The sequence below is a fragment of the Ovis aries genome, chromosome 6 (genome assembly GCF_016772045.2).
Source record: "Ovis aries strain OAR_USU_Benz2616 breed Rambouillet chromosome 6, ARS-UI_Ramb_v3.0, whole genome shotgun sequence".
Lineage (NCBI taxonomy): Eukaryota > Metazoa > Chordata > Mammalia > Artiodactyla > Bovidae > Ovis > Ovis aries.
This window is the reverse complement of record NC_056059.1, coordinates 95,416,360-95,439,515: the sequence shown is the minus strand read 5'-3', so window position 1 is coordinate 95,439,515 and position 23,156 is coordinate 95,416,360. Positions and strand designations below refer to the sequence as shown.

Below are 23,156 nucleotides of genomic sequence, written 5' to 3'. Positions count from 1 at the left end.
ATTTATGTAAAAACATAAATTCACTTTATTCCGCTTTATCTTAGTCCTTTTATGATTGTTGATTTGCTTACTAGACATTTTTAATATTATCATTAATCAGTATATTTGGTCTTTATTCTCTAAGCTTTTTTTTTTTTTGGTTGTACTGTGAGTACAAAACAATGCGGTACTCCTGGAAGGCTTGCACAGTATGAGATCCCATTTCTGTGCTCTCAGTTTGTGTTCTAATAGAGGGAGTGATTCAACACTCAAAACATTTTTCTGTAATGCTGATAATGTTGTGCCTGAAATAACTAGAATAGTAAAAAGATTATCAGCTCCAAGATCAGTCAGTCTTCTCAATAGGATTTAGTTTCAAATAAATTATTTCAAGAATTGTTGCCAGCTAAAATAGATTTTGGGGGTTTATACTTTCCTTTGACCTTCCATTTTCGTGGCTCAGTTCTCACTTTTATCTCAGACTGGTCAAATCTAGAGCAATAATGCACCTATTTTGTTAACTGGAACCTTTTTAACTTCTTACTCTTTTGGCAAAACTTTTGTATTCTGTTCCCTTCAGAGTCTTGTTATCTGAATTATGTCAAACAGTTTAAAGATGTTAGTGATTTGAGATTCTTTCTTTCCAAGAGGGCACATTAACTTTTGACAGTGATCCTCAATTCTTACATGAACAAAGGTGCTTGCTCTTCAAAGGAGTGAGTGTTGATTATTGGAGATAGAATAGCAGACCAAGAGTTGTTGAGGCCCTGACAATCTTTGGGTGACGGTGGAATCTCTTTGGTCCTTTCTGAGTTTAAATAGATCTCACTCAGAATTTCCCAGTTACAGTAGTTTACTCCTCAACCACTATGTGAAAAGTGGATTCTCTGGGAAATGACCCTATAAAAGTACAAATGTACCCTCTTTCAGAGGCATATTCAGCAACAAAAAGTCCATGATTTGACCAGCTGATTATTAGAGTCTGACAATTTATATTTCTACTGTTATTAAAGAAAGCAGGGAAAGCATGTCTATATCCTGCCCCAGTCCTTCCTTCCTGTTTTAGTTATGAGCAGGAGATGCTAGACACTACTGTACATCGTCTGTCCTTAACTTCCAGCAAGAAAGGAATGTCTTTCAAAGATCATCTGGAACTTGTCTGCCTTTGCTAATGCAGTGCAGAGCAGTTCTAAAAATAAAGACGGGGTTGTTGAGTCCATGAGGAGCAGCTTATTTCATCATTGTTGTTTTTCACTTGTAGCCTTGTGCCTTGTATGGTGGTTTCTGTCTCTCAGAACACGCTAAGAAGAGCTGTTCTGTTCCTGTGCTCTGGGAATGCTAGAGTAGAGAGTCTGTGCTTTTGAGAATAATACTTGGCTCATACAAGGGGCCTGTGTTCTGCAAGTGCAATGTTTGATGCATATCAGGAGGATTAGCATCCACGGGAATTGAGGCAGAGAAATTGAATAGAAATGCCAGAGTCAAATAAAGAAGTGTTTATTTATTGATATTATGTTGAATCTTTTAATAGAAAATGTTAAATTAGCATAATTAAATAGAAGGTCTGATTTTGCTATCTTGTTTTTGCTTGATGGGAAAGTTAGCATTGATTTTATGGCTATGGAGAAATTTTAGTTATCTTTTCATATCCAAGGCTCCCAGACTTTGAAGCAACAACTCCTTTTATCTGTGCTTATCTGTATTTATTCTAATCAAATAAGCATTCCTACTGAATACAGTCTTGGAATATATACTAAAAGGTGACACAGAAATTTCATAAGAGCTTGGTAGCTGTATATGTGGCTAATTTTCTCTGCCATTTATTGTAAAGGGAGGACTGTAGATTATTAGTAATCTTATGATTCATTTTACATATTATGGTTTAGTTACATATCTTGGTCTTCTTTTTTATTTCCTTTTTAGATACTAGCTCAGTCATGCACTGAAATCCTGGAATTGCGGCCCTCAAGTGTCTGTGTGGGGCGTAAGTAGTTAGAATTTAAAAATACCTTGTAAGAAATTGTACTTTTTTTCCTAGTTAAAATATATGGTTTGAAACTCATGTTGGAAAGAGAATAGCAAAATTAATTTTTTGGCATCTTTTTCTGCAAGAATTTTTAAATAATTCCTTGAAATATTTCTATTTTAAATTCAAATTTTTAAGATTGGAGTGTTATTTTAAATAATGAACATATTGTGTGACAGGCTTTTAAAATCTTCTGTATATTTAGTTCATGTTTGAGACCTTTCTTATGACAAGTAAAATAAAATAGGAAATTTTCCCTTTTATCTGATTATACAAATAGGCGTGTATATGTAGACTTTGAGCTCCATGCTTTGATGACCTGGCCAAAGTACGTCCCTGCCAGCTCACGGTGGATGGCAAGAAAGAAGCAGGTGGCTTGATCAGCTGGTGCTGAAAAACAGACTCAGGTTTTAGCACTTTCAAGCCATCCAACCCAAAGAGAGTGGGATTCTCTGTGGCCTATATAATTTCTTCAAGTTTTAACCTGGAGTTCCTTTTAACCCAACTTTTGTTTCAAAAGTTAAATGTTGGGCCTGGGGCCTCCCACCTGCTGGACATGGGATGAAGTTCTACACCTTTTACGATTCTGTGTTCTTAGTCACTCAGTCATGTCTGACTCTTTGCGACCCCATGGACTGTAGCCTGCCAAGCTCCTCTGTCCATGGGAATTCTCCAGGCAAGAATACTGGAGTGGGTAGCTATGCCCTCCTCTAGGGGATCTTCCCAACCCAGGGACTGAACCCAGGTCTCCTGCATTTCAGGCTGATTCTTTACCGGCTGAGCCACTAGGGAAGCCCAAGAACACTGGAGTAGTTAGCCTATCCCTTCTCCAGGGGATCTTCCTGACATATGAATCAAACCAGGGACTCCTGCATTGCAGGCATCTTTTAGACCCACCCTTCGTTAATGATTATTGAGATGTTTAAGAGGAATAGTGCATTTGAACATTCTAGAATGGGATGGTGTTCTTTGCATTTATAATTTGGCCTAATCCTTACAACAACACTATTCAGCAGTTTTATAATCCTGGATTCACAGATGGGGAAACTGAGACAGAAATATATTCAGTAGTTGCTATTAGTAAATGTCCTGTTAGATTCTTGTCTGTCTGACTCCAAAAGCTCATGTTCCTTTTCTGAGTCACATTTTACATTTCACTTGCACTTTATTGTAACTTATAAGAACATTCTTTACATTCAGTAACACACTGAAAGGAGAGTGGCATGGCAGCATTTTCTTCCACAGTTAATTATTAGATATGTGTTAGATTACCTTGGGTAGGCGGTCTCTGAAGAGGATTGAAAGTTAATTACTATTAAAAGAGTTGATATATCTTCTTGCAGCTAAGCAGCAAAGATATAAACATTTAAACTTTTCTTCTAGCATATTATTTCACTCTCTAACACTTAGTGACCGCTCCTCTTACACAGAGTATGAGTCAAATCAACTTCTTTTACTAATTGGCCACAGATTATTATTAGTCCAAAATGCCTGACTTTTGATGAGTTACAAGTCTGTATGCAACAGAGATTAAAAGTAGGATTAGATATGTGAAGAAGCTGCTTAAAGAAGAATCTCTGTATGTGGTGTCATAGGTTAAAGAAAATATAACACACAACTGTTCTAAGAACCAGGTAAAATGTAGTCAATTACACTTCAATTCTTTTTGGTTATTATTGGAAAACACTTTGTTCAAAATGTAAAATAATGCATCTCTACCTGGCAGTGAAGGGCATCTCCACTGTAATTCCTTGGAAGGTCTAAGAAAACTAGTAAGACCATGTCTTTTGTTATTAGTTGGCCGAATAGTATTAAAAAATTCTTTGCAGCTTGTCAAGTGATGCTTTTTGTTGTTTTTTTTTTATAAAGTAGCATTTACATTTTTTATTCTTCCTTTTACTTCTAGAGGAATTTCAAGTTGTTTTGAATGGAAGAGGATTCAACCTGGGGAGTCGGAATGGCAGTGTTCTCTGTACCTACACTGTAAATGAAACATACACCATGAGTATGTCTCCATAATTTCAGTATTGCTTTAATATCTGTGCAGTATTTCAGCATGAAGTATTTTTCTCAGCTGAAAACAACAGTGCTCTATCTTTTTAATCAGTAAAGAAAGGAAGTGCAATAATAATGCAAGTAGTAATAATAGTTAATTAATAGTTATTTAATAATGGCAACAGTTGTTCATAACTTATTAAATGCTAGACCATATCTGAAGTATGCTCATTATACAAATTATGGCTCTGTGGCTGAAAGAGTTGTATAACTTATCTGTGATTACATAACTAATAGTGGGCAGAGCTGAGTTGAGCCCAGTTTTCTTGACTGTACTCTGTATGGACTATACCCACCCCCTGATTTAACTGTCTCTTTCTCCACATTTGTTTCTTGTCACTCTTGCTTGAAAGTCTACCAATCTTGGACTACTCTACTACTTATTATCTCATTTTATTGTCACTTGCTGTCTTTGTCTAATTTGCAAATAAGTTGTCAGCCAGTTTCCTGAGGACAGACTTCTTGCCTTAAAGATATGTCTCTAATGTCTCCCTGGTACAGTGTTTGTTGATAATTATCATATTTAAGGAATTAAATTTCACTTTGCCTAGCTTGACTTTCAAAAAAGCAGATGAGTGCAATATTTTTAATCTTTATTCTGAGAAAAACTTCTCCTCTTTAAATAAATAGATCTTAATATTCTGGGCTTTTGAGGTCTCTTTTAAGACTTTTCTCCTCGTTGGTGATTATATTGTCTTCTAAAATTTTATACTGTAAGGCAGATGCTGCAACTCTGAACTCTGGTAGAGATATTTTTTGAAAGGATCATCTACAATTTTGTTGTTTATCTGATTGTTATAAACTCTCTGCTTAGCACAGCTTTTTCTGCATGCAAAGTAACTGCTTAATATGTTTGTTGAATTAAAGTGTTAAGGGTCTCAGCATGGTAAATGACATCATTAATTCCTATCTTTTCTATTAAAATCATCATTTTGGTAAGGAAAGGCAATAATATTTGTAAAGAACTCTCTTGTTAGTATGTTCTACAACTGAAGAGGAAAAATTATTTTAGTATTTTTATTTAGTAGTCATCTGTATCTAAGCATTAACTTTACCTATCTTCTTTTGATTATGGGTTGGAGTTTATTATAATAGAAACATATTTGATGGTTAGCTATATAGGATTAAATTTATTAAAATAAATCTCAAATAAATTGAGTCAGATTGTATTTTCATCATTTGCATTCTAAGATTATAGCTGTTCTGCATATTTATAGTCTAGATAATTTTTCTCATATCTATTAAAATTGCAAGGCAACTTGAGTATTCTATAAAATGTATTTGTATATTAATTGTTGTTGTTTAGTTGCTAAGGCGCATCTGACTGTTTTGCAACCCCATGAACTATAGCCCATCAGGCTCCTCTGTCTGTGGAATTTTCCAGGCAAGAGTACCAAAGTGAGTTGCCATTCCTTTATCCAGAGGATCTTCAGAGGCTCCAGAGATCAAACCCTCATCTCCTGCATTGGCAGGTGTATTCTTTACCACTGAACCACCTAGGAAACCTGTTTATATGTTATCAGTTTTAGTTCAGTCGCTTAGTCGTGTCCGACTCCTTGCGACCCCATGAATCGCAGCACGCCAAGCCTCCCTGTCCATCACCAACTCCCGGAGTTCACTCAGACTCGCATTCATCGAGTCAGTGATGCCATCCAGCCATCTCATCCTCGGTCGTCCCCTTCTTCTCCTAGACCCAATTATTTTATTAAGCTCTTGAAATAAATTTATTATCCTCTGGATATTTATCTTATCATTTTAAAATTCTGCTTTTAAAATATATATCATTTTTTCTTGAATATCTTATATATTGACAAAGTTGAGGGAGAAAAGGTGATGATTTTATAGTATCTACAAACTATATGTGAACATTATATAAAAAATCATAATTTGTGACTTACCAGTACTGTATATCAATAAGGCATATAATCTCTATTTTCCATTCTGTGTTCCTTCTCTTCTTTCTTTAGATGAGTATCTTTTTGTTTTTTCATGCTGATGTATCTAATGCCTCACACTTGAACACTGATTGCTGTATCTCTTCATATCATTAATAAAACTGCATGAGATACATAAAGCCCTTTATTAATTCAATGGCATCTTATTTTCTAGATGTAAAGCCAGTAAGTGTGGAACAGAATTCTATGCTTTGTCCTGCTCCTACCCTGCATGAAGTTGGAGAGTAAGTGCTTCATTAAAACATTTAAAAACCTTTTAGCTACAAATTGTAAGGAAATTGTGACCCAATACACAGTAGTTCTTTTATCTATTGTTGATATACAGATTGAACATGGAATAGTAAAAGCTAGGCAAATCACTCTGGTTAGTACTTTATATGTTTCTTAGTAGATTTGAAATTGGTAAAGTCTGTTTTATCTTGTTTCTTAAATATTGATTAAAAGACTCTATAAATATTTATCTGAGTAGGTTGGAGATCTATCATTAGAGTCTTTAAGTAGTAAAGCCATGGCCAGTGTTTTGAATTTTAGTGTATTGGATTTACACACACACACAAATTTCAAAAGTGGGATTTTGACTAACTACTGTAGTATTTAAACATTAAGATTGAAGAGTAAAAGGAATGTGGCTCAATAAGGCACAACTTAAACTAGGAAATATTTGTTCTTTAAGTTGTGTCCCAGTCCTGTTAAGGTCTATATTTTTATGTTCTTTGGTGTGGCAATAAACCATGATACCTGGATAAACTAAAAGCTATTTAGTTTCGAGGATGGGCTATTATTTGAGTCACCTAAAATACACAGATAATTTTATCAGTAACTTAATATTTCCATCTGTGACTTTTCCGTCTGCTCTCTTTATTGTGCAGAAAATGACCGTGAATGTTTCACATGTTCTGTTGTTTAACAGTAGTGGATGCAATATATTTAGGATAATGAACAGAGTAAAGTTCAGAGAGGGAGGATGATATTTTCCTTTGTGGAACCTAAGAAAATTATTTTAGAAGTTTGAAGTTGACTTGAGCACTTGAATTATGTGGATGCTTAAATATGCAGGATATCTATTGGACATTGGTTCTGGTCAACTATCTGATACCACTATCAGCTTTCTATTTTAAATTGGTTATAAAGGGCTGTATAACTTATAAAAGTAAGACTATCAGAATCTTTTTTCTTTATATAAAAAAGTATTTCTTTTCTTTGTCATATAATAATTTAGCATTATTGGTAACGTGCTTACATCAAATTAGACTGCCTTGGGATTTAAGGCCTGTCCATTTTACATTGAGCTATCTTTACCCCAAGGGCACAGTGGGGCTCAATGTCTTCCTGAACAATATTGTCCTGTATTAACAATGGTAAATCTATTGACTTAAAGTTTGGTCTTACTTTATTGAATCTGTGACTCCATGTTGATTCCCCTGATTGTTCCCCCAATCTGCATTCAGAGCTCTCTTCTCTGTCTTAGTCATTGGCAGCTCCATCCTTTTTGTTGTTCAGGTTAAAAACAAACAAACAAACAAATTTTGAGTCATTATTGATCTCTTTTATGTAGGCCATCAGCAAATCTCAGCTCTCGTTTCAAAATATATTCAGAATCCAGTCCTTCCCCACCACCTCCACTGATACATCCTAAACCAAGCTGCTGTCAGGTCTTGCTTAGGTTATGAGCCTCTCAGATACTCTTTCTGCTTCTGTCTTTGGCAAAAGTGATTCTATTAAAACAGATCAATCTATATCACCCCTTCACTTATCCTTGAGAATGAGTTCTCCATTACACTGAAGGTGTAGTCACTGCGGTCAGTGTTCTGCAAGGTGCTACAGCATCTGGCCCTTGCTGCGTCTCTGACTTTATCCTCTTTCGCCCCTTCTCTTATGGGCACACTGGCCTCTTTGCTCTTCGTTAACCATGTGAGCTTACTCCCACTCCAGCATCTTTTACACTTGCTGTTCTCTCTGCTTAAGAGGCTTCTCCCCTCTTGGCTCACTTGCTCAGCTTCTTCAAGTTTTGTTTATATGTCGTCTTCTCAGTAAGCCCTTCCCAGTTACCCTATTTAATCATAGAGTCTACTCCCTCCTTTGAGTCTATCGCTGCTGCTGCTGCTAAGTCACTTCAGTAGTGTCCGACTCTGTGTGACCCCATAGACGGCAGCCCACCAGGCTCCCCCGTCCCTGGGATTCTCCAAGCAAGAACACTGGAGTGGGTTGCCATTTCCTTCTCCAGTGCATGGAAGTGAAAAGTGAAAGTGAAGTCGCTCAGTGGTGTCCGACTCTTAGCGACCCCACGGACCACAGCCTACCAGGCTCCTCCATCCGTGCTTTGAGTCTAACACTATTTCCTTTTCTTGGTTTACTTTTTCTCCAAAGCATTTGTTTGTTTGTTATTGTGTCTCCTTCCTGCTAGAATGAATTTGTTTTGTTTCTTGCTGGACATGATGCTAGACACATAATAGATTTGTGAAATATTTGTTACATGTTTCTCAAACATGATTCATTATTTTGATTCATTATTTATATATGGACTAAAATAGTGCATTTGGTTACTGGGTATTTTAGGTAGGAGAAAGATGATCAGAATTCTGTTTTGAGGGTCATACCATTTAAGAGAGCAGAAAACTAAGTTGGATTTTTCATAGTAATGACTAGTAAGGTAAGACAGCTTACTTTCTTCTCCAAAGTACTTATAAAATGCAAAATGCCTGTTCTGTCCAACACTGAATTCGTTTTCTGTAGAACTTGCCTTGGGGCACAATCCCCTTTTGAATAGGCTGCCATACATACTGCCTGAATATTTTAGTGATTTGTAGACAAATCTTCTTCTCAGCTTGCTTGTGGGTGAAATATTAATGTCAAAAGCCAGACAAATGATGGTTTCTTGTGTCTGATATTTATTATGTCTTATATGATTTTTTTTAAAATACCAGGCACAAGAAATCATCATTTGTTCGGCTTTGGGTGTTAATATTTCACCCACAAGCTAGCTGAGAGTGTTTTGGAAGGAGATCTGTCTAAAACAATTTTGCTTTCCTCTTTTTTGTATCAAGTACATGATACCACTGAGGCAAAATCGAGGATTTTGGTAGTGTGTTGGACATTTGGCGACATCATTATGTGTTCCACTAAGTACTTTGCAAGTCATTTGGACCTTTCCTCTGCCTTGCATTTCCTTCAGATACTTTTGTAGGTGATGAGACCTCTTATGAGATTGGATTAAAATCAACACCGCTGAAACAGTTTAGCCTTGTAAGGTGACTGATGCTATGTTTGTCTAATTAGCTTTTGGCTAAGGATTGAAACCCATTAAGTCGCTAGTTAGTCTGTGTTTCAAATAAACACATCTGGCCCAACAATGAAGAAGGTTTTTCCTGTGTGAGAGTGCCAGATGTGGTGATGGTTCCCCCTGTTCTCTCGCTTAAATAATTAACAGCATGCTGGTGAAGTAACCCTAGACAGACAGCCTCAAAGCCAGATGCACAGTCTCAGAGCTGGAGCCACGGACATGTGCCTCATCTCATTAGAGTGCTCGCTCAGTCCCTTTCTTATCTTTATGTTACTTCCTGAAATACATTTTCTTTGAGGATGATCCCTTTAAAAATCCAGAGCTCATGAATTTTGGTTTGAAAGAGGCTTCACATGAAGATGTTTTCCTGGAGATGGGAATTAAGAACGCAGCAGGGTAGCTAGGACATAAGTTTGCATTTGGAAATTGATGTCAGAGAGAATCCCATGCACAGAGTAGCTTGGTGGGCTTACAGTCCATGGGGTCGCAACTGATGTGACTTAGCACGCATGTACAACATGTCATGGAGCTATCTGGGCAAATCTTATCTGGGTATATCATTGCTTAGTATTGCTGGAATGGGTCTTTGGAGTCCTTTCTTTGAGGAGATATCTATGGATTACATTTCTTTATTTGGTAGAGAATTTTACACCAAAATGCACAGATTTTTAGTCATTTAACAGAAAGAATGTAAATGAGGTAGTTCTTTTCTATTTTTTTTCCATTGGACACAATTTAATTAAAAAAAAAAATGTCCTATGGTTAAACACATTGTCTTACCTAGAAAGATGTATAGATTGGAAGGTGGTTTCTGTCAGTGGTTTATTTGTACCAAAATGTCTTAAGTAGGAAGGACTCTGTGAAGCCCTGCGGATCCCACCCTTTCGAGGCCAGTTGCCTTTCGAGTGGAATGTGCAGGTGTCACCATTCTCGTGAAATGGGCTTATTTGCTGACCCTTGTTTGGTGAGACATCAACAATAGCGCAGCTGCTCTGCACTAGTTGAGATCTCAAACCTGCAATTTGGCAGGAAGAACAGAGCAAATTGGGTAAATATACATAAACACATTGTGAAGAAAGAAAAACAGAACAGAATGAACCAGAGCCTTATCCTACAGCTTGTTTGATAGAGATGATTTAAGGAGGCATATGGTATAGTTAAATGTGCTTTCAAAAACATTGGCCAGAATCTTCTGGCAAATATGAAATAAATATCTCAATCAGATGAAACTGATAGTATTAGTTCTCTTAAAAGGCTGTGCAGAAAGACAGTTGACAGAGTGTTTTGAGTAAGAGAAGGTGGGACATCAGTGAATGTGGAAAATTTGAAGCAGCTGATGCTGAAGGATCACGGAGATGCATGCGTGGCAGACTTGGGGTTAGAGCCTGACTTGGTGATAGAATCTTCTTTTCCTCAGTGTTGTTATTTTTTCAGTATAATTAATTTTGCCCGGAATAAAATTGATTCCATTTCTCTTTCCTGGTTTTACAAATTCTGCCTTTAGCCTAGCTTCTTACATGAACAGTTTTAATATATTTGTATGGTTAGGTGAATTTCATCTTGTCAGGTTTTTTATTTTTTTAGAGGGAGACTTGACATAATTTTTTAATAAGAAAGATTCTTTAAAAAGCACTCCAAAACTGAGGTGATGAATTGGTCCTCAGCAGGTGATGGGGCGGATGAGGCTGCTTTGCTGCACTGGTTTCCCACTTCCTCCTTTGTTCAGGGTCCAATCAGAGCAGTGCCATAGCTGCAGAGCCCCTCCTGAGCTCATGGTTAGACCGAGGACCTGCATTGTGTGACCTGTGAGCCTAGCCACCTTGGCCATGGTTGTTTTCAGTAAGTGTGCTGAGTCACTTTAGTCATGTTCAACTCTTTGAGACCCATGGACTGTATGTAGCCCACCAGGCTCCTCTGTCCATGGGATTCTCCAGGCAAGAATACTGTAGGGGGTTGCCATTCCCTTCTCCAGGGGATCTTCCCGACCCAGGGATTGAACCCATGTCTCCTGCATTGCAGGAGGAATCTTTACCAGCTGAGCCACCAGGGAAGCCCATGGTTGAGTGCTTCCAAATAACAAGCTGGTTCTGAGCAAAGCCGTGGCCTGAGATGAACTCCTTATAGTAGGGGACCAGAGGATGGAGCATGCCCAGAAGCATCCACAGCACTCAGACCCCAGAGCAGACATTCTAGATGTGAATGTGTCCATCAGTGGGTTTCCTTCCAGTTGCCAGGACATTGGCCTGCCAGAGACACCAAGCTACAGCGTTGACAGCCTCTTGCGCTGAATGTCTATAGGGGAACTCAGCCACTCATTCCAAGAATACTAGGCCACATGGTGGTCAAATTTTGTACGTTTTTACACATATGTTATTGTTGTTTTTACTCACTAAGTCATATCTGACTCTTTTGTGACTGCATGAACTGTAACCAGCCAGTCTCCTCTGCCCAGGGGATTTCCAAGGCAAGAATATTGGAGTGAGTTCCCATTTCCTTCTCTAGGGGATCTTTCCAACCCAGGGATCGACCCATGTCTCCTGCATTGGCAGGCAGAGCCACAGGGAAGCCCTGTAAATGTGATAAATTTACCTAATCTGCATTGAATCTTGATCCTAAATATGATTTTCAGTTCTGGAAATTACCTTTTAAGAGAAACAATAATTAATTCAAGTACATCCAGGGGTGGCTAACAGAATGTGGTCAAGTATTAAAATGTTAAAGAGGATGCAGTTAAAATACTGAAAAAGACATAATCTAGATATGACACCTCAGCTTCCTTCAAACTTCAAGTCTGTTGTGTGAAAGATAGATTTCATTTATTCTGTATGGCTCCAAGAACACGAGAAGAATGAAAGATAAAGGGAGGCACATTTCAGCTAAGTATAAGGAACACTAGAATCATTTAGTGAGTGTTTTGGTAACTAAAAGTGTTCCAGGAGGGACAGCCATGCGATGATACGGAAGATGTGGTAGTTCAGTTGCCAAGTTGCGTCCAGCTCTTGCGACCCCATGGACTGTAGCCTGCCAGACTCCTCTGTCCATGGGATTCTCCAGGCAAGAATGTTGGAGTGGGTTGCCATTTCCTTCTCCAGGGGATCTTCCTGACCCAGGGATCTAACCCGGGTCTCCTGCATTGCAGGCAGATTCTTCACCAACTAAGCCTCTGGGGAAGTAAATATGTATTTAAATCCTCTTATAGATCTACTTCTAAATTTTATATTATTAAAGATTTTACTATTATTAAGACATTTGACATTTTTGGATAAAATATACTAAAAATCGAGTGATCTTTTCTAAACATCTTTTGAGCACTTAAAAAAAAACACAGTGCAGTTAAAAAGGGGTTATTTTCGGTGTAATACTGAAAACATTTCCAATACAACCTTAGATATGATATCCAGTATTTCTCTGATACAGCATTTTTTTCTTCTAAAATCTAGCAGTCTTCCTGACTGCAGTGTATTTGTTTCAGTTTTATATAACTATATTAGTATCTCAAAAAGAAATTATTTTATTTAGTTATTTTATCCTTTTACCCTTTGAAGAAAATATTTTAGATGAAATATTAATTTACATCTATATTCATAACTAGAAATTGAATCTTTATTCACAAATATGAAATTTGATTTTCAACTCATAATTTATTAGACATAAAGCTAACTTTTAAAAAACTCTACAGAGTATTAAATAGTAGCACTTGGTTTCAAAATATCTTCAGTTGACATAATTTTAATAACTTTTTGAGTAGTTACCCATTTAATTTTCAGTATATGCAAATTGGAGGTAAATTATTTATTACTTTCAGCAAATGTCTTTCACAATATTATTTAATTTTTTCATCTTTTTTAATGGGTCATAAAATGGCAGTCTTTTATTGGTTATGCATAAAGTAAGCAGCAAATGAATACTTTGCAAATAGGTTACTGTGGGTTGAAATGTCAACCATATTTCATGGAGTATGAAATTTCTCAATCAGAGTAACCATAACATATGGCACTGAGCTGTTCTCCTGTTTTGGAATTTTCATGCATCTTTAAACATTAAATAAAAGCACTGTGACCGTTAGGACCTTGAATTTTATTTACTTCATTAAATATCCCAATACTATTGAATAATTTCTCATGTGGAAATAATTTAGTAGATTTGAATTTAGTTTTATCACTATTACTTTGAGAAGCAGTTGACATTAAAGTGCATTTCCAACAGTCTTTCTGTTAAGATGTTTAGATTTCTTCTATCCTTCTACTTAAAAAAATATTCTGAGGATGGAGCAAAGAGAAAACGAACATTTGTACACAATTCTAAACAATGTAGCACCAATTTGTAGAAAACAAAGTTGAAAGAGTCGTCGGTTCTGAGCCCCACCTTCCCTAAACATCCAGAATTATGTGCATGGTGGGCGGGTCCTGTCTCAGGAGGTTCTCCCTTATCTTTCCCGACTTCGTAGTCCCACCTCCCTGGCTGTTTCTTCTGTCACCTGTGCTTCCTCCTCTTGTGGTTCCTTGTCAGTTTTCACCAGGACTGGATTCCTAACCCATAAACTCGGCCTTCTCTAAGGCTTCCTTTTCCTGCTGATGGGCTCCCAATCTCCAAACAAGAGATTTCCCTTAGCTTTAAGCCTACTATTCAGATATCTACTATCCAGATGTCAACTAACTCACTTGTATTTCCCCTAGGCATCTTAAACCTGAAGTTCCCAAACTAAACTTCCATTCAAACCTATTCCTTTCATGATTCCTATTCAGGATTACCCACCTTCCTGTGCAAGACAGAAACTCTGAAGTCATCTTTAACTACTCCTTCTTCCTCACTTCCTGCATCCTATAAATGTCCAAGTACTTTCTATTTTTAACTCCTTAATATCTCTCAGTTTTCATTTTTGCCCTACCCCCGTTGACACTATTTGACTCAATTCTGCTTTGGTTTTTATTTGAAATGCACTAAGAAATTCTTAAAAAAATTTTTTAATTGATAACATTGGTTTATAATATTATATAAGCTTCATGTGTGCAATGTTAAGTTTTGACTTCTATATACACTACAGCATGTTTACTACCAGAAGTCTAGTTTCCATCCGTTAGCATACAATTAACTCCATTTATTCATTTCACCCTCCCCCTCTTTGGGAGTCATCAGTCTGTTCTCTGTATCTATGTGCTTCTTTTTGTTTTGTTTGCTTGCTTTTATATTCCACATATGAGTGAAATCATACATACTTGCTTTTCTCCATCTGATGTATTTCACTTAGTACTCTCGAGATCCATCCATGTTGTCATGATAGCAAGATTCTATCTCCTTTAGGCTGAATACTATTCCATTGTACATGTACATTGTACATCTTTAGCCATTCATCTATCAGTGGACACTTAAGTTGCTTCCCTATATTGGCAATTCTAAATAATGCTGCAGTAAACATCAAGGTGCATAAATCTTCTGAGTTAGTGTTTTTGTATTCTTTAGATAAATACCCAGAAGTGGAATAACTGGATTTTATGGTAGTTCCATTCTTAACTTTTTCAAAAACCTCCGTACTGTTTTTCAAAGTAGCTGCGCCAATTTACATTCCTAACAAGAGTGGAATACGCCATGACTTTCTTAACTGGTCTTCTACTGTAGAAATTATTACTCTTCCAACCATTCATCTACAATGCAACACATGTGATATTTGTAAAACACAATTATGACCAGATTTCTACCTGTCTTAGAAGTTCATAAGACTAATCCCAAATATCTAAATATAGCATCCTGGGTTTTTCATGATCCTTATCCTATTCTCCTTTTCAGCCTCAAACCATATATTCTCACTGTCATATTCTGTGTTGCTGCCATATTGAATGGCTTTTTAGTTCCTTGACTATTCTGTGCCTTTCTTATCTTCTAGCTTGTCAAATAGTGCTCCATCTTCTTAGATTCCTTTCTAATCTCCTTTCCTAACTAATTCTTGATCATTCTTTAGGATTCATCATAGAGATGACTTCCTGCAGGAAACCTTTGTTGATGCCCTCATGCAAGTAGTTGTATTTCCTACCTTGTGCTCTAGTACCTTTCTGCTGGTTCCTATTTTAGTTACTATCACATTCTACTGAAATTGTTTTATTTGACTTCTTTTCAGTTACATTGTAATTCTGTGTTTTACTTGTTTTTGCAACTCTATTACCAAGCATGGCCTTGCTTGGCCTATTGTAGGTAATTTATAAATATTAGAGCAATAGACTAATTGAGTGATTGATTGAACTTATTGACAGACATTCAGAAACCAATTTGGAATGTAGTTTTAAGTGTTAAGTTCAAGCACACAGTCAACACAGTTGTAATGTTGGGTTTTGTCATAATAACATTTTGTAACAGGAAGGAAATAGCTCTGAAAAATTTCTCTAAATAAACTTGCATGATATTATATTCTAGGCATTTTTCAAACAATTTAGCTTTCTCTATTTTTATATGGAAGTAAGGGGAAGAGAAATTCTTTAAATAAAAAAGTATTGGGCAATTATCTCATTGTTGCAATACATTCTTCAGTGTTATCTATGTTGCTTTTTAACTTGGTATAAGAGTATCTTGATATTCTGAATAATTTTTTTGACAAGTGTTGATGTTGCAGTAATTTATAGAGTATCTGCTATGTTCTAAGCACTGTGTTGGACATTTTGTGGACATTATTTTATCAAGCTTTTTCCTCCCAAACTCTGAAGTAGGTACAAGTATCCCCATTTTACAGATTGAGGAATGCAAGATTGAGAGTATAGTGACTAGGGTTCCAACCTAGAACTCCTGATTCCCCAACATGTGGGCAGAATCTATCCTCTTTTTCAATTTTATTTTATTCTTGGGACAAATAAAGATGAATTCTTGACTCACCTCTCACTGATGTGTGGAATTACATAAAAACAATGACTTCAATACATTTTTGTCCGTAATAAAGTTTCTGTAACTGAGAGTATGAGTTCTACTGTTCTAAACATTACTAACCAGCAACAGAGGTTATATAGCAATCAGAATGAGAAATCCATAAATTCTAGCAGAATTACATAAAATATGACAAAACATGATATGCATATATTGGAGTCTTGGGGCAAAGAAAGGTTAAGGTATTGAGTTTGGGTTAAAGGATGAGGTGGCTTTATCAATCTGTGTGCCATCAATGAAGGAGCAGAACTTTGGACAAAGGTATCAACTCATAACAGTGCCATTCAGTTCAGTTGCTCAGTCACATCTGAATCTTTGAGACCTCATGAACTGCAGCACTCCAGGCTTCCCTGTCCATCACCAGCTCCTGAAGCTTGCTCAAACTCATGTCTATCGAGTTGATGATGCCATCCAACCATCTCATCCTCTGTCGTCCCCTTCTTCTGCCTTCAATCTTTCCCAGCATCAGGGTCTTTTCCAATGAGTCAATTCTTCGTATCAGGTGGCTAAAATCTTGGAGTTTCAGCTCCAGCATCAGTCCTTCCAATGAATATTCAGGACTGATTTCCTTTAGGTTTGACTGGTTTGATCACACAGTGCCATTATCATACCAATAATCTCAAAATATTTTTCTAAAGAAACAACAAAATCTAAAAGCAGAAATAACTTTTAGAGTATGTTTTTCATGCTTGCAACATTTCTGAAAAAAAACTACCAGCAAATATATATCCATATAAAAGTATATAGATATATTCACAAATAAGTATTTTATATAGTAACTGTTAGTTGCTCAGTCATGTCTGACTCTTTGCGACCACATGTAATATAGCCCTGGCAGGCTCCTTTGTCCATGAGATTCTCTAGGCAAAAATACTGGAGTGGGTTGCCATTTCCCTCTTCATTATATAGTCAATGCCAATGTAATTAACCACGAGAAATAATATGAATGTTGTAAAAAGTTGGAGGAGTGACACAAAATTTTGCCAGTGAGCAAAAATTAGATATCAGACCCTAAAGCATTTATCAAGGGTTAATGTAATGTGCAATAGAAGTGAAAGCATTTGACTACAGAGTTGAGAGAAGTCCAGTTTGGGGCAGGTTACCTTTTTAAGCTTTATGTTCCTTATTTGGAAAATGCAGATAATGGTACAGCCTCCCTCAGTGGATTATTGTGAGAATTAAATGAGAAGATGAGTTAATGTGTTGGGTTGACAGCTGATGGTGAACAATGTCAGATTCAAGATCTCTGAAGATTTACCTTTGGGGCCAGGGACGAGGCTTGATCACTCAAGAGCTTTTGTATAGCAGAGTTTTATTAAAGTATAAAAAGGGACATAGAAAGCTTCTCACATAGACATCGAAAGGGCGATGGAGAGTGCCCCCCTTGCTAGTCTCAGTTCAGTTCAGTTCATTTCAGTCACTCAGTCGTGTCCAACTCTTTTCGACCCCATGAATCGCAGCATGCCAGGCCTCCCTGTCCATCACCAACTTCCGGAGTTCACTCAGACTCACGTCCATCGAGTCCGTGATGCCATCCAGCCATCTCATCCTCGGTCGTCCCCTTCTCCTCCTGCCCCCAATCCCTCCCAGCATCAGAGTCTTTTCCAATGAGTCAACTCTTCGCATGAGGTGGCCAAAGTACTGGAGTTTCAGCTTTAGCATCATTCCTTCCAAAGAAATCCCAGGGCTGATCTCCTTCAGAATGGACTGGTTGGATCTCCTTGCAAACCAAGGGACTCTCAAGAGTCTTCTCCAACACCACACTTCAAAAGCATCAATTCTTCGGCGCTCAACTTTCTTCACAGTCCAACTCTCACATCCATACATGACCACTGGAAAAACCATAGCCTTGACTAGATGGACCTTTGTTGGGAAAGTAATGTCTCTGCTTTTCAATATGCTATCTAGTTTGATCATAACTTTCTTCCAAGGAGTAAGCGTCTTTTAATTTCATGGCTGCAATCACCATCTGCAGTGATTTTGGAGCCCCCCAAAATAAAGTCTGACGCTGTTTCTACTGTTTCCCCATCTATTTGCCATGAAGTGATGGGACCAGATGCCATGATCTTTATTTTCTGAATGTTGAGCTTTAAGCCAACTTTTTCACTCTCCTCTTTCAGTTTCATCAACAGAAAGTGAAATTGTCTAACTCAGTGAAACTAAGCCATGCCCCTGGGGCCACCCAAGACAGGCGGGTCATGGTGGAGAGGTCTGACAGAATGTGGTCCACTGGAGAAGGGAATGGCAAACCACTTCAGTATTCTTGCCTTGTAAACCCCATGAACAGTATGAAAAAGCAAAATGATAGGATACTGAAAGAGGAACTCCCCAGGTCAGTAGGTGCCCAATATGCTACTGGAGATCAGTGGAGAAATAACTCCAGAAAGAATGAAGGGATGGAGTCAAAGCAAAAACAATACCCAGTTGTGGATGTGACTGATGATAGAAGCAAGGTCTGATGCTGTAAAGAGCAATATTGCATAGGAACCTGGAATGTCAGGTCCATGAATCAAGGCAAATTGGAAGTGGTCAAACAAGAGATGTCAAGAGTGAACATCAACATTCTAGGAATCAGCGAACTAAAATGGACTGGAATGGGTGAATTTAACTCAGATGACCATTATATCTACTACTGCGAGCAGGAATCCCTTAGAAGAAATGAAGTAGCTGCTCCCGGTCGCTGCCCTGGCCTCAGGCGTGGGGTTGCTCCTTCCTGCTGCCGCCCTTGGCCTCAGGTGCTGCCCCTGGCCTTGGACGAGGGGTAGCTCCTCTTGGCCATTCCTGCACTGTCGCAGCCTGGCACTCTAGGCCGCTGGACATGGAACAACAGACTGGTTCCAAATAGGAAAAGGAGTACGTCAAGGCTGTATATTGTCACCCTGCTTATTTAACTTATATGCAGAGTACATCATGAGAAACACTGGACTGGAAGAAGCACAAGCTGGAATCAATATTGCCGGGAGAAATATCAATAACCTCAGATATGCAGATGACACCACCCTTATGGCAGAAAGTGAAGAGGAACTAAAAAGCCTCTTGATGAAAGTGAAAGAGGAGAGTGAAAAAGTTGGCTTAAAGCTCAACATTCAGAAAACAAAGATCATGGCATCCAGTCCCATCACTTCATGGGAAATAGATGGGGAAACAGTGGAAACAGTGTCAGACTTTATTTTTCTGGGCTCCAAAATCACTGCAGATGGTGATTGCAGCCATGAAATTAAAAGACGCTTACTCCTTGGAAGAAAAGTTATGACCAACCTAGATAGCATATTGAAAAGCAGAGACATTACTTTGCCAACTAAGGTTCGTCTAGTCAAGGCTATGGTTTTTCCAGTAGTCATGTATGATTGTGAGAGTTGGACTGTAAAGAAGGCTGAGCGCCGAAGAATTGATGCTTTTGAAGTGTGGTGTTGGAGAAGACTCTTGAGAGTCCCTTGGACTGCAAGGAGATCCAACCAGTCCATTCTAAAGGAGATCAGCCCTGGGATTTCTTTGGAAGGAATGATGCTAAAGCTGAAACTCCAGTACTTTGGCCACCTCATGCGAAGAGTTGACTCATTGGAAAAGACTCTGATGCTGGGAGGGATTGGGGGCAGGAGGAGAAGGGGACGACCGAGGATGAGATGGCTGGATGGCATCACTGACTCGATGGACGCGACTCTGAGTGAACTCCAGGAGTTGGTGATGGACAGGGAGGCCTGGCGTGGTGCAATTCATGGGGCCACAAAGAGTCGGACATGACTGAGTGACTGAACTGAACTCAACTTTGTTAATTAGAGAACTGGTTCATGTCTGGTGAGTTCTACCTGCCAGATTATAAACAATTTATGTCAATGTCTACTGAGCCCTTCAAAGTTGAATCAGTAAGATTATCTGCAACAGTCACACAGTGTTATGACTCAAATAAATCTTCCCCCAAACCAAAACCATGCCTTCTGTGTCATATGCTTTCTGGTGCATGTTTTATAGAGTGGAGGAATTAAGATCTAGGAAACATTATTTTTGGATTCAACTATGCTTAGTCTTCAAAAAACCAAAACAAAACAAGGCACTCAATTCTGCAGAATAAGCAAGTAATTTTAAATTTGCCTTCTTAAATAAGCCACTTCTCATTCTGTGTTGGGAGTTCATAGAAGTTCAGTAACGTTGACATAAACACCCTAAGTTCTTGCTTGTTTCTGGATTTAGTTAAACATATTTTTAAAAACAAGATGTTTTGAAGGGAATAATTTACAGGGAATATTTTTAATAGGAGTTATCCTGAATTTTGAAGAAGAGTTTAGCTAGAAGTTTACTAGTTTTATCTTTCCTGGAGACTCTAGCACTGTAAAAACCCAAGCTACATATCACATTGAGAGAATAATAAAAAAGAAAAACCCAATAAGAACTTTCATTTCTTCAAGCCTCAGTGGTATAATGGAAATAACTCAAAATTTGTAAGAATCCTGTCTTTACTACTTTGGACAAGGTAATTAGCATTTTGGGGCCTTATGTACCTCAGCTATAAAACTGTGAATCTCCTTACTTTAAGAGTTACAAGAATTAAATGAGATAATATCATAAAATACCCAGGACAGCATCTGGCAGGAACTGAATAATATTTGTCATCTCTGGCATCATTATTGAAAATCTTACCAGTGTCTTGAGATTGCTTCTGTTTTATTCTAACTGTCTATAACTAATAATGTTTGACACACAATTCAAGGCCTAGAGTAGAACTCTAATAAATTTAGTAAGATTCTACTAATCCAAAGTAATTAAGGCAAAGTTTCTGGCTATTAATTCTTAGAATTTAGAATATTTTGTGAACACTGGGGCATGGTTGTGGTATAGAAGCTAGATTAACAAAATGTTGCCTATTTCACGTTAATAAATGGATAGCTTTGTTTTCTTGGTATATTGATTATTATAGATAATATACTTTGTAAACTCCTTTGGAAAAGAGCTGTTTCCTTTAAAATTTCCTTGTCACTATTCCCCCTTTGATATCTTCTTGTGGTGGTTTAGTTGCTAAGTTCTGTCTGGCTCTTGCGACCCCATGGACTTTAACACACCAGGCTTCTTTGTCCATGGGATTTCTAAGACAAGAATACTGGAGTGGGTTGCTGTCTTCTTAAAGCTATGAAAAAAAAAATTACCAACTGATCCCAATTAATGAATTACTATAATAAAGCTTGAATTAATGGAATTTTAATTATTTTAAATTATATTATAATTTGAAATCATATTTTCAAAATGAGAGCTGTATTTTACTTTCAGTAGTTCTCAGCAATGGACAAAAATTTTTCTCTCTTTTCTCTGCCTTTTTCAGGATATGTTAAAATCTTGGGTATTTGCAACAAATGCCTACAGATATTTAAGCGTATTATTTTTTTCCATTTAGCTTATCTCTGTCTTTCATTATCACTTTCTCTGTATTTTATCTTTGAATGGCTGGTTATTTCTGTATTCTTAAACAAAGATCTTGTAATAATTGTACTATCTACAGACAGGGAAAAGTGAAATGGAATGGAACGATTCTTCTCCTTTTTAAAAAGATTTTTGTGAATCTGAAAAATCTCAGCATTTTTCTGCATTAAGGAATTCTTCTAAATTAAATTTTTGTCTGAAAAATAGCATTTTTAAACTAAAAGGACAACCATAGGAATTTTTTTATGTTTCTATTTACATTAGTGCCTCTTTTAGAAACAATTGAATCACTTAAGGAATTTGCCTCTAGCTACTGAGTAAGAACTGGAACTAAGAAAGAAAAAAGCTAAGATAACTGATCAGGCACTTGACTTTTAAAGTAGACTTTCTGGTTACTTTTGAATTATTTAAAGAAAGAAAAATCTCCCACAAAGCTCTACTTTTTAATTCATTGTTAATTATTGTTTCTTCATTTTCTTTCAGAACTCTTCATGTTTCAGTGAGTTTTAATGAAGGAAAGTCTGTCATCTCGAGTTCACTAATAGTCACAGCCACAGAATGTGTAAGTCACAGTTTGCACAAAGTTACCTTTTAAAAATAACTCTACCCGGAAATAATGTATGGTCTTTCAGTGTTGCTGCATACTACAATAAAGTACAAATGGTGACACTGAAGACCATTACAAGAAAACGCTTGCACTTGTAGACTGTTCCGCATTTTCCTTTAGTTTCATTTTAAAGGGGATTTTAAGAGAGTATACGTTGTGTTTTGATATTTATAAAATTGGAAAGTCGTATCAGAATAAGGTAGGAGAATGATTTTCAAATGAAGCTATTTTTTTTATTAAAACAATAATTACAAAGAAAGTAATGTCTTCTCTTAATGAAGGTTGCATTGTAGTATCTAAGACATTTATCATGTTTTTGAAAGTATTAGTGCATCTTAATGAGTGAGCTTATTATTTTGTCCATTTTAATGTTGGTATTTTCTCATGTGTAAGGAATTTGATTTTGAAAGCTTGATAATATCTTGGCTTGAAACTATATTGAAGTTATAATTTAACTGAGGTGATAGTTTTGTATCATAGATAATAGTGGACCTAAAATGCAGTATTTTGATATGTAAACTCCATTGATAAGACACTATTTTCCTTAATTTTTTGATTTAAGTCTTGATATCAGATTGTTGAACATGAAACCACAAAGCATTAAAAGGAACTGATCACATGGCTATTAGTCTTATAATTGCGTTTTCTTTGTAAAAAATAAATCAGAGCAAAAAAAAAAAAAAAAAAAAGAATGCCTGCCCTGCAAAAGACCAAAATCCCAAACTTAAACGTTGTCCCACATCTCATGATTTCATGAGATGGTTTTACATCTTGATCTTTTACTTTGAGAGACGTCCTTCCTCCAGGAAAAAAAAAAAAAGGCACCTCAATATTATCTGTATAGAGATTGTTTATTTCTTCTTGTAAGAAAGCATCGTAGGGAAAACAGCATCCATATGGACTCTTGGGTCATTATTGAATTCCCTGGATACCTCTTTT

At 37.0% G+C, this 23,156-nt stretch overlaps 1 protein-coding gene across 1 annotated transcript in view; it reads left to right on the top strand.

Annotated features, from left to right (window-relative positions):
* ANTXR2 (ANTXR cell adhesion molecule 2) overlaps positions 1-23,156 on the top strand; it is a 175,532-nt gene that overhangs the window by 41,617 nt on the left and 110,759 nt on the right. The window contains exons 8-11 of the mRNA XM_004009939.6: positions 1,903-1,963; positions 3,912-4,010; positions 6,170-6,239; positions 22,094-22,172. Coding sequence (XP_004009988.1) covers positions 1,903-1,963; positions 3,912-4,010; positions 6,170-6,239; positions 22,094-22,172 — 309 coding nt within the window. The remainder of the gene's footprint in view (positions 1-1,902; positions 1,964-3,911; positions 4,011-6,169; positions 6,240-22,093; positions 22,173-23,156) is intronic.